A 13,080-nucleotide genomic window follows, 5' to 3' on the forward strand; every position below is an offset into this window, starting at 1 on the left:
ACTAGTTGCTCTGTAATTATGGCAAAAGGCGGGGACGTCTGCCTGGAAGTTCATATTTGGGCAACGGTTTGTGCTGCGTTGTGTTACATCACGCCGAAGACATAAGCCTATATAATGACATCCAGCAGCAAGTTGAATAATGTGTACAGGAGGAATCAAACAGGATAACAGTGTTAACGTTTATATAATTGATATACAAAATACAATTTCTATTTCATAGTATAGAAGTTCTGTATTTTGGTATTTCAGAAATACTGAGAGCAAATGATGGAACCCTCTTTAGGTGTGAAGGTTGAAAACAAGACCAATAATGATGAAGTCCGTTGTGTAGACTGTGGCGAAAAGACAATGATAGACCCCTCTTTAGGTGTGAAGGTTGGGAGTACTAACAGGAAAAACTATTCTTCTACCAATGATGAAGTCCGTCGTATAGACTGTGAAAGGCAAATGATGGACCCCTCTTTGGGTGTGAAGGCTGGGAGTACTCTCAGAAAAAACTACTCCTTTACCAATGATGAGGTCCGTCGTATAGACAGTGAAAACCAGCGGCTACTTCGAATCTTGTCGAGCATGTCTCCCAGGTCCCCCAGACTTCCGACACGTAGACCGAAGACAGCACCTCCAAAAAAGGATGACAGTGAACAACCGAAACCCGTCCCCGAAACTGACGACACCAAGGTTTCAGACGATGAGAGCCCCACAGAGGAGTCACCAGAGCCTCAACCAAAAGAGACAGAAGAGATACCTGCGGAGCCAGAGTATGAGGTGCCTGCAAAGATGCCTGTGAAAAAAGAAATTAAAGAAGAGGATGAAGAGGGCGAAATGATCTGGGATGACAGCGAGAGACAACAATTGTTGTCTGCACTGGCTGAGAAGAAGGATTGGATGGATGAGAGGACAACACAAATGAAGGAGGACATGCGGAAAAGCAGACATGACTTCGAAGATAAGAAAACAAAATATAAAGAAAAGCTACTGGACATGAAAGACAAGATGTCTGACTTGCAGGACAAACTCGATGATCAGAGTAAACAACAGAAAGGAGAGATGGGTGATCTACAGGAAAGCCACGAAGAGATGATGAACAAATTGAAGGAGAAATTTAAAGCACAACTGGCTAAAGCGAAGGATAAATTGGTTGAAGAGTTATTCCTTGCAGAGAAAAAGATTAAACTGTTGGAGAAAGACAGAGCAGCCCTCAAAGTTGCCAAACAGACTTTGATTGAGAGGGACGAAGAGATTGCAGCCCTCAAAAGCAGTATGGCTGAGCAGGAAGAAGCAAACGCCATCCTCAGTAAAGAGAACAAGGACCTCAAAGGGACTCTGACTAAGAGGGAGGAAGAGATCAAAGACCTCGAAGCAAGTCTGGCTGAGAAGGAAGAAGAGAACACGGCCCTCAATGTAGAAATTGCCGACCTCAAAGAGAGTCTGACTAAGAAGGAGGAAGAGAACAACGAGCTCAAAGAGACTCTGTCTAAGAGGGAGGAAGAAATCACAGGCCTCAAAGAGACTGTTTCTGAGAGGGACACAGAGATCGCCACCCTCAAAGAGTCTGCTTCTAAGAGGGAGGAAGACATGAAGAAACTCAAGCAGAATATGGATGAGAAGCAAAAAAAATGGGATAAGGCAAGGAAGGAGTGGCAGGAAAAGGAAAAGGTGATGAAGGATGAGCACCGGAGGGTGCTCACTGAAAGCTACCAGAAAGAAAGAAAGCTCCAGATGGATCTGGACCAAACCAACACCGAGCTAGGCAAAAGCAGAAAGTTAAATGAAGATTTTACTAAGAGGTGTTCAGAACTCTCGAAACACCTGATGCACATCAAGGAAGTTCACAATACCCAGGCTTCGATCAGGAGAAAGCAGGATCAGGATATGAGTAACGTATGCGAAAAAGAAAAAGACGAAGAAGTAGAAGTAGAAGTAGAAGTAGAACATGAACACGAGGACGACGACGATTGTCCATGCTGTGTGGGTAAGGAGAAGGACAAGGAGCCGGAGCAGGAGCCGGAGCCGGAGCCGGAACCGGAACCGGAGCCGTTGCCGGTGCCGGTGCCGGTGCCGGTGCCGGTGCCGGTGCCGGAGCAGGAGCAGGAGCTGCCAGCCTGAAAAGGACAGAAGAACATGAAGAAGAAAAAGATTGTCCATGCTGCCATTAGGCCAAGGAAGAACCTCCACTTATTTTTTCCTGCATGTTTTATATCTTTTTAAATATGTCAATTCGATTTCATACAATGGAAGTCAGTTTGGAATCCCTAAAACCTGGACCAAGAATGTAGTCATATGTCATAGATACATCACAGGCTGGCCTCATGAAGTCCGAGATAAACATGGGAGCAACACCGTTAGTAGACCCCATCTTGTTTTGTTTGTTTATTTGTTAGTTTCTTTATTATTATCTCAGCCAGGTATAAGGGGGAGATTATGTTATCACCCGTTTGTGTCGGTGACTAATCTCTTAAACCACTGTATCAATCATGGTCAAATTTCTTGGTCACACTGCCAGCAGGCCAAGGTAGTCATCCCTGCATTTTGTTAATTGTCTCCGCCAGGCCGAAGGCGTGGCAGAGACTACGTTTTGCACCCTGTCTGTCGGTCCGTCCATCCGTCTGTAAGCAGCTAATCTTCGGCACCGAATCAAACACATTCATGATATTACTCCTAAAGAGACTGAATTCTGAACATTGCTGGCCCACAATAACCTACCTTTTGGATATGTTATGTCCTGACTATTATTATTTAGATATAGTTTTTTTAGATAATTCTTTTGGCTTTATTAGACAGTGTCTTGATGAATTGAATACGCAGGACCACAATGTAAACAAGCCCCCATTGTAAAATAGTACCTCTGTACTATTGTACTATTACTATTATCAAACAGTGACAGTGAGTAGAGAGACATGAAGAATTCACACCATGGCCAGCTGCACGACGGGCTTAAACGATGTTTTTGTTGCATTCCTAAGCCAATAATTTGATGACCGGGTGTATTTCCGGTAGGAGACACAGTCTACTTTGTGTCTCCTACCGGATACATTAGCCGGTAGGAGACGGTAATCAAATTATTGGCTTACGAATGCGACATGCGACAAAAACTAAAACAAACCCCCATGAATTCAAGGCTTCATGGGGTGTGCAATTGATAGAAAATAAGTCATTTTTGGGTGAACTACTCCTTTAAATGTCATAATATACGGTCTACCAGGTGAGTGTCTTGATGAATTACACAGGACCACAATGGAAACAAGCCCCATTGTAAAATAGTGCCTCTGTACTATTATCAATCAAAAAGTGACAGTGAGTAGAGAGACATTCACACCTTCTTTTATTTCTGACAAATTGGGCTCTTACATTTAATGTAGCAGAGCCTTCCCAGTGAGCCAACATGCATAATTTCATTCTCTTTTGTGTTTAGATAATTCTTCCATTATATTGTTTTTAGTTGTTTAGCTCCTCTGAAAATGGGGTTACATTTATTTCTACACTACACTTTCTAAAGGCGCACTGCTCAATCTTCACACTATCTATACCCGGTTAATATAGCATCAAAGTCAGTTTAACCACTTAAAACACCATATACTACATCTGCTTTTTAACACAAATCGTCTCTTATGGGGTTCCTTGACACAAAATATTTTCTAATTTGGTCTGCGGCCAAATACATATTCAACTGGGGGAAACAACAGAAATAAACTAGACAGGTGCTGTTCCTGTTGTTGTCCATGTAAAAACAGATGACATTGTCCATCCCAGACTATTCTCAACTTGGTGCAGAGCTCCAAAGTTCTGAGGAGGAAAAAAAATTAAGAATAAAAAATAGCGACAATAACATACCATACAATAACCTCACTCAAGAGACTGAGCTATTATAATAACACAGTGGTTTTACCCTCAAGGACCTCCATAACTATTTAGTTCCTAACTCAGTAATTGAGGACCACTGCACTAATAAATGAATGAAAAAAATTAATAAATACAAATAAAGACAGGGTTATGATTGATAAAGGGTTATGATTGATAAAGAAAGGGGGGGCAAAGAGAGAATGTTTAGTTCCAGTCTGTTGGAAGTTTCATGAAATGCAATCTCTTTGTTTACCCGGTTCTCCTCTCCTTCTCTCCTTCCTCTAGTGTCTCCCTCCCCGGTCTCTCCTCCTTTTCTCCAGCTGAGTTCCAGCCAAAGCATACTGTTCTGACATTTTCCATTGCTCCCTTTCCTCTTTGCAAGGCTTTGTCCTTCTAATGCTTTCTTTTATGCTCCATCGTCATACAAGCTCGTAGATTGGCTATTTTTGGGCTTTTAATCCTTTGATCAGTATTTTTAAAAATACCAGATTACAGAACTTCTAAAGTGCTGTTGGGCGAAGTTTCTTTGCATTTTTTTTATTATTAGCACTTGTCTTTTCTTTGTGGTAAAGCCTGAAGGGGGTTCACGCTGTGAGGGGGTAGTCAGTGCAGTAATTGTCAACCTTTTTTATTTCAAGGATGATATGCATTAGGCCACGGACCCCATTTGATTCAATTGGGGTTTTCTTTGGAAGCAAATGGAGGGTAAATAAGGGTCCATTTGGATCGATTTGTAAAACTCTTGGAGTTACAGACCCATAAGGGTACATTTGGACTCATGGTGGTCCCGGGACCCGATGTTGAAACAGTGAGTTAGTGCTTCTCATCCATGCTGAAATGGTCTAAAGCAAAAAAAGATAGGGGATCAGATTAAGGGGGAGATCAATGGAAGTTGGCAACTAAACCGGACAGAACAAGAACCGAAACACGTCTCTTAAACCACTGTATCAATCGTGGTCAAATTTCTTGGTCACACTGCCAGCAGGCCAAGGTAGTCATCCCTTGCATTTTGTCAGTCTGTGGTTCTGTTGGTCTGTTTTTTGTTTTGTTTGGTTTGTTATAGTTTTTTTCTTCATCTTGGTTTATTTACTTGCTGGGCTGTTGAAGTTAAAACTCTCCTTCTCTCCCTCCTCCAGACAGGAAGTGAGGAAGTGAGAAATCAACATAAGTTATTATGGCCAATTTCAACTCCGACTTTATTGTCACACCACAGGTTTAAAGAGGCTCCCAGCGTTTTGTAGTTAAAAACAAAGTCATAAGAAGAGACAGAAACAAGAGAAACAAAGTCAAATAACAAGACACAATGTCAAATATACTTAAGGCATTCGAATGGTCAAATAGAAATAAAATGAGGCAGAATATGATTCTTGTGCAAGTAGACAAGTTTAGCAGCAGATATAGAATGAGTCTCTTGTGCAGGTGAGACTGTGATCCTATATTGCCACAGAGAGACAGATTGTCAACAGTGTGTCTAACTATGTGAGCTTCTTGGCTTTGTTGTAGAGAGAGTCGACCACTTTGCTCATGTTCTGAATGGTCTCCAGGGCCGCTTTGTAAGTCTTGTCCACCAGTGGCTCATCAAAGATGATCAACAAACCTTCTCCCTGGTCCAAAATGCCGTGAAACTTCTTGTCCAGAATCATCTGTGACAACTTCTTCTCCACATCTCCCTTGGAGAGTTTGATGAGGGTGGAAATGTGTGCTATCTGGACCCTGGAGAACGGCTCTATGACCCTGATGAGGTTCTGTTCGAACAGGTTGTCGTAGAGTTTGGTCAGGTGCGTGGTGATGATGTCATCGCTCAGCTCTGCTCTGTACTCCGTCAGCGCCTTTTCAAAGTCAGCCAGAGACCTGTTTTTGCTGGCTTGTGCCACGGACTTCAATGAGTCTATCTGTCGCCCTGCGTACCGCAGCGCTAGCTTCCCACTAATCAGAGCCTGCACGTCCTCCGCCGCGTTGAGCATGATTTTGCAGAGCAGCATGTATTTGAGAGCAGCAATAGCTCTGGGGCTGTCGATGGAATCGTAGCCCTCGAAGGCTTCGTAGAAGTATGAGTAGGCCGTCTTCCAATCCTTCTCCTCCGCCGCATGGATGATCCCTGACTGCATGTCCAGTGCGGCCTGTAGTTTGGGCGGGCAGTAGATGGCGTTGGCGGTGGTCCTGGCGGAGGTGAGGGCGGCGCGAGCCTTGGGCAGGTTGCTGAGGGCGTGGTACGTCTTGCTCTCCAACAGCTGAACCTCCACCAGCAGAGCCTTGTCGTCCATCTTCTTCAGCTCCTGCAGGAGCTGGGAGCCTAAATGTAGCGCCTCCTGGTAGCGCTTTGTGTCGACGTACAGCGAAACGAGACGAGCCTCCAGCGCCTGCCTGAGGAAGGTCCTCTTCTCCGTCTTGGCCCACTCGATACACTCCAGGCAGAGCTCCACCTCCTGGCCCGTGGCGGCCTCCATGTCCAGCAAGAGGTCCAGCAGCGAGCGCACCATCTGCACCGCCTTGGCCTTGGAGATGGAGTTGAGGAAGGGTCGCACAAACTTCAGCAGACCACCGAGCTCTGCGGCCTGTCCCGTCTTCGCCAGCAGCTTCCCCAACTCAAGGATGCTCTCCTCTTTGACACGGATCGCCTCCTCATCACTTTCCTGGATGTCCCGCTTCACTATTGAATGTAACCTGTCAATGAGGGCGTTCCAGTCGGCCATCTTTCCTGAAGGTGGGTTTCAGCTGTTGCTTCCAGTCACGGTAATCTGCTAGACCGTCTTTATATGATAGGCTAATGCCTTTTAGGCGTGACGTGAGCACAGACGTAGCACAAACCATTGCCCAAATATGGACTTGTTTATTTTTTATTGAAGTTGACTTAAGCACTATGGTTCTCAACGCTTGTAGTCCTGGGACTACCAGTGGTCCAAATGGACCTTTACAGGTCAATTTGGTTCCATTTGTACACTCTCAGAGTTAAATTAAGTTTTGCGCATCGCAGAGGACCCGAGGGAGTCAGTTGGATAGGCGGTTGTCCAGAACCGCCGATCCGACCAATATGCCCATATATAGGCATATGGAGATCCAGTTTTTCAGAACGATGACAATGTCATAGACTGGCCTCTAGACTCCATATTTAGGCATGTCTCACATGGATCTCTTTATATGGGCATGAAAGGGACACTGACACAGACAGACAACGGGTACTTGCATAACTGGGTGGGGCATGCATTTGCAACTTTCTTTGTTCCCGAGTATGAATTACCGAATGAAGTCTTCCCTGCCCTGTTGTTAACTCTGATCAAACTCAGAGTTAACTGCTGATATGAGAGATTCGAACTCTGGTTTGTACCTGGATGCATCTCAACAATGCAAGAAACAACCTTTCACAAACTGTCTTTCAATTGAAGATAAACCAGATGCTGCTGAGGCAGCAATGCACTCCCTCACAAATACTATTCAGGGGGCTAAATGGGCTTATTGTTTTGTTTGAGTTGTCTTTTTTTGGCATGTAGGCCTTCTGTCAAACCAAGTGGGTTGATTATTTGTGTGGCTGAAAACACCTGACTCTAATTTCACCTTCAAGTTAACTTTATATACCTTTAGGACTATTTATGCAAACATATAGAAACATTTAAAGGGTTCACAATTTCAAGCACCACTAGCTGTCATATAGGAAAAGGAAAAGGATAACAAATATGTATTGTTCCATGTGGCTATGTCAACAGCCCATCAACATATCCATGTGAAGTCTGGCAGGGCTGGGTTTGTTCAGTCACATAGCCCATCTACAAGATCTACAAGCTTGTAGATCTGCTATTTTCAAAAAATATTGACAGGGAGAGAGAGAGAACGGCAAAAGCAGCAAAACCATTCATGAGACTCACCACTACTGCAATGGAAGATTAAAAGATCAGTAGTTCCACAGACCACAGTGCATGGTGTTCACGTTGGTAAAAAGGTAAATATGGGCGTTCCAAAAACGGAATCCATTCAGCAGTAGCGACGGTAGCGAAAGTAGCCAGTCAGACTTCCTGTAGTGGCTTTTTAAAATAAGACTCACTAAATGGTATCATAAGAGAAAGCAATGTACTATGGTTACTCAATACAGGTCACGGCCCCCCGTCTTTAAAAAAGGTTAGCCTATGTAAACTTTCTTTACAAGTTAAAAAAAAAGATTAGATGGTGCATGGGTTTCATCCCTGCTGATGGCGGGAAAAGAACGTTTGCAATAGGCTATATTGTATATAGCTTACGTAAATAAAACTATTACCTATACACATATAAGTTGATACATTTAAATATTATTGTATTAATACATTAATAATATATTATTATGACATGCATTTAGGTCATTTTGCCATTTGCGCTAATTGACAAAAGTTAACTATGGATTACAAACAGAACGGAAAAAGATAATTGAGTACAGGGGTGTACTGGAAACAAATCCGCCTGAGAAATATATTTGTTATTATTATAAGAATAATAAAGTGGTGAAAGTACACCAACCAGATCAGTCAGTCGATCACATAAATGCGAACTGATAAAAGGCGCCAACATGATAGTCTAATATCAATGTTTCTGGCTTAGTTGATTTCTAAAGAGGGTTCTGTTGAAATGTCTAAATTTGAGGAACTGTGGCAACATTAATTTCACAGAGCATGTGTACATAAACACCACACACAATCATCTGTGCTTCCTGCAGCTTCTTGTCCTTGAAGCAAAGAACATAATAAGGTTCCTCTTTGCTTGGCCACTGGTGATGAGCACAGAGCACTTGGTGGTCAACCTCCATTGGACTGAGACATTAGTTGCAAATGGGGTTTGGTTCAGGGTAAGGGGGGGGCCGCAGGGGGCCCATGGACTCAGGATCTGGCCCTGCTGCTCGGTCACATCTCTGCTAGTCACCAGAGGTGGACGAAGTACTCAACCCCAGTACTTGAGTAAGAGTACAGATACTCCACGTCAAATTTAAATAGCTCAGTCAAAATGTTACTCAAGTAAGAGTAAAAAAGTCATTGATTTTAAATATATTTAAGTATTCAAAAGTACATGCTTTGAACATGCTACGAAAAAAAAGTACATTTCTTAATTTTTATATCAATGAATTGCTGTAATGTTTTCACAATTAATTTATATGACCTTGTAACTCTCTGAAACCACCTGCACTGCATGCACTCTGATGTGCTTGTAGAACCACTACGTTATACAAAGCCTGGAGAAACATCTATAAAAACATAGAAATGACTGAGGAACCAGAACTAAATACTTCTACTCCCATACAAGATGTAACAAAGAGGCGAGTGGAGGGGGAAGCCAGAAACACGGCTAGTGTGAGAGCAGAAGTGTGTCCAATTGCATTTTAGGGAAGAAAGGAAAACCGGAAACTTAAAAGTAAGCTACTCAGTTTACAGCCTTCCTAGAAATGTTCTTGAGTAAAAGTAAAATATTTGTCTTGGAAGTGTACTCAAAACAAAAGTAAGAATAATAAGTATCAAAACAATCTAAGGCTGATGTGAGAAGTGGTGGTGCATGCGGCCTATCTACAGCCTATCTACAGCCTATCTACAGTACCACCAAGGAGAGAGGAAGTGAGAATGTAATCCCAACTACAGGATCAAGAATAGAGGATTTGATAAGACGGTGTATATCTCATCCATGTCATCTATGCTCTGTTGATGAATTGAATACATACATAGGACCACAATGGACTTTTTTTTGTGTTATCCTTTTAACCTAAGTGTTTTACTCTGCCTACAGCATGTGCTGTTTACATTTTCAAATAAAGCAATCAATCAATCAATTCAATAAATCAATCAATCAATCAATGTCACTCCATTTCCAGCCAAGCCTCTGTCAGACCCTCATGTCCAAATACTGCCCTCTTCTGGTTAGTAGTGGAATAATTACAAAGCTACAATAATCTGTTCAGTGCAGAATAAAAGCCCCCTTCTTTGTTCTACTTAGCAATATGATAGATGATAATAATACATATGATAATAATACATAATACAGTGCTATATTGGTAAATGGTGCATTTATATAGCACTTTTATCCAAAGCGCTTTACATAGATTGTGCATTACATTCACATATTCACACACACATTCATACACCGATAGCGTAGGAAACCATGCAAGGCACCAACCTGCTCATCGGGAGCAATTAGGGCTTCAGCGTCTTGCTCAAGGACACTTCCACACTAACTCTGGGGGAGCCCGGGATCGAACTGGGAACCTCACGGTTCATATCCGGCCGCTCTACCCCTGATATATAATAATTAATATGTTATTTAATTACAAGCCTGAATCCTGACTCAAGACAACTGATGGCCACCATGAATAGACCTTATGATCTAGCCTATGTTATCTAGCATAACCGTTGATTTGTGGTGAGAATTCTCTGAAACAGTAGTTAAAGATACATTACATTTGAACTGGCCTAAAAGCGACATACTTGTCTTGGCTCAGTCAGTGCGACATACTTGTGACCCAACGCACAGTAATTGCACTAGTAGGCTAATGTAAATACATTAAAGTTGTGACCCAAAGGCTGAGGAGATATAGCTCATTTTCAAATACATAACATAGCCAACACAGTATAATCCAGAGTGTTAACAGTATTAACACTACGGATTTAATGTGTACATACAATCAATCGCATATTGCAAATATTCATTATTATTAACTGTACTGGTATATGCTGACAGAGCTGAACAAACCAGAACGACCAGAATAGACTTGGAACACATGAGTATTACATGTGACAAAGCACCATAAGAGAACACAGTTCCTACTGATTTCTGATTGTGATCCTGAAGATATTGATGACCAGACCAACTACTACAAATTGTAAACCCAAACAGGACTGCACAGAAGTTTAAACTTCACTTTAATAACACACTGAATTGCATTCATAAATACTCAAAACGTTTGATACATGATGGGTATGTTTTTCAAAAAGAGTGCCATCACCACAGATGGCGGCGGATACAGGAGATATTCCTTTGTCCAAATAAACAAATTAACAGATGTATTCAGGCCTAGTGTACACCTTAGTGGTGGAATCAGGGAGTCCCAAAACAAATGTCATTTCAGTTGATACTGTTCATACTGTACAAGACTTATCAGAACGTTTGTTCAAGTACATAAACTTGGAATGCAAGTCATAATCAGCAAATGGAGGCAAGTCAGATCACCAACAGTGAGCTCATAATTATAATGGTTGAAGGTCATAAGAGCAAAGATTATAACTGTACTCTGCACAGTAAACTACTTATGGTGATACACCGTATATACTGTACCCTACAGCAGTGTTTCCCAAACACTAGGTCAGGACCCATTTTTGTGGGTCGTGGACCCATTTTTCTGGGTCACGCGGGCTAATATTCCCGTTTTTCATTTAATACAAATTATTTTTTTCATTATAATTTCAAAAGATTGTCAAAAATGCCAAAGAAAAAAATCAGAAATGTTCATCAATAAAAAATAAAAAATAAGTAAAACATTTTTCAAAATAATTTCATAAATAAAATCTTAGAAAAAGAAATCAAAGAAATTCCATTAATGTAAAAGAAAAAAACGCTGAAAATAGCAGATTACGGTGAGCTTGTATTTGGCTATTTTCACTACTTTGGGTCCCGGGGGAGACATCAAATTCCTCTTTTGGGTCTCGTGCTAAAAAAAGGTTTGGGAACCTCTAACAGCTCTACAGCAAAGAGATCAGATCCTAGAGCAGTGGTTCTCAAACTTTAAAATGTCAAGGTCTCCCCTCGACTCTGACAGTGTACAAATGTACACCGTCAGAGATACAAACTTGTAAGGGCCAATTTAGACTAATAATTTACACTATGAGAACCACTGCCCTAGACCAGCATAAACGTCACAGGTCCCTGCTTGAGGGTTATGTGCGATTCCATCTGAGGAACAGATAAGAAATGTGACACTGGGCTGTAAATGAGAAGCAGTACGCTGCCGAAGGCACTCAGATTGTTCCGTGGCATTTTAGAGTATGACTGTGACTTGCTCCGCCCCCCCTCCCTCCCCATCACCCACCCAACTGAATACCAGCTACTGTACAGTACTCGTAAAAAAGAAGAAAAAAAAGAAAGAAAACTCGGATACAAAATAAATTGTTTCAAAAGTAGTCCGTTTCTGGAAAAAAAAAAGGAATTAAAAATAATTTCAGTTTGATTCAAATTGCACTGTAGGCAGCTGGGAAGAGAAAGGACACTTGAACTTGTTTACAGCACTTATAACACAACATAGCATTTTGATCATAAGACGGCTGAGATCCATTTCGGAAGGCTTGACGTCCAGCGGAAGGCCACGAGAAACACTGATTGGGTGCGTTTAGCAGCACATTCACAGTTATAGAGCATGGAGAATATGCTCCCAGATGGGGACGAGACACAAGACAAGAGGGCCTTAACATCTCTAATGACATTACTCTCTCTCTCACTGGGCCCAGGCAGCGAGACATGACCTTATGCAAAAAAGTTCCTGTGTATGTGTGCGTACGCGTGTGTGATTTAGACCCGCGCCGTGCCCATGAGAGACTTAACAGAATTACCCCTCCCATCCCCCGACCCCAAATTTAATTTAGAACAGAACTGCGAGCCATTTTTATCGGGCATTTTGGAAGGAATTTCTCATGAGTGGGACTAAAGACTGGACAGAATGAGACAAGATGGACGTCAGACAGACAGAGACAGACAGACAGACAGACGAGATAAGAATGTTGGTGAAGACGAAGGAGATAGCGGATTTTTACAGTTAAGCATAAAGAGGTTAAACATACTTACACTATCCAATCGTGGTTAATATTTGAGCTTAACAGTTGAAAGAGGAAGACAAAGCCAGAAGGTAAACAAACACCAGAGGATGGACTCTGAGCCCAAAACCTGCCTTAAACAACACACATGCTGTACAGGTACATTCAAAACATAACAGGGAGCGCACTTACAATAGTCCATACAGATGACTGCCCCATTGCATGAACCCCCAAATCACTGCAACAACTGGCTAGCACTCATGTAGGGATTAGGGCTGGGCAATATGGACAAAATCAAATATCATCATATTGTTTGACCAAATACCTCCATATAAATATTGTGACGGTAATACTGTGGCAATAACATACATTGTCTGTTTACATTTGCAAAATTTGTCAAAGGTAGCAAAAATAGCCACGCCACTGTCAGTTGTAGATCAGCTATTTTTGCTAATTTTGTCAATTTTATAAAATAGTATAAAGTATAAGATAAGGC

General features: G+C 41.9%; 1 protein-coding gene across 1 annotated transcript; it reads right to left on the reverse strand.

Moving 5' to 3' along the window:
* Positions 1-5,315: 5,315 nt before the first annotated feature.
* Positions 5,316-6,533, reverse strand: LOC308100483 (26S proteasome non-ATPase regulatory subunit 11A-like; the record flags this gene model as incomplete). The annotated part of the gene is made up of 1 exon (XM_080449547.1): positions 5,316-6,533. The coding sequence occupies one exon, from the start codon at positions 6,531-6,533 to the stop codon at positions 5,316-5,318; it is 1,218 nt and encodes a 405-aa protein (XP_080305673.1).
* Between the last annotated feature and the right edge of the window lie 6,547 nt (positions 6,534-13,080).

This window comes from Gymnoscopelus braueri, assembly GCF_963280865.1.
Source record: "Gymnoscopelus braueri genome assembly, chromosome: 14".
NCBI classification, from domain to species: domain Eukaryota; kingdom Metazoa; phylum Chordata; class Actinopteri; order Myctophiformes; family Myctophidae; genus Gymnoscopelus; species Gymnoscopelus braueri.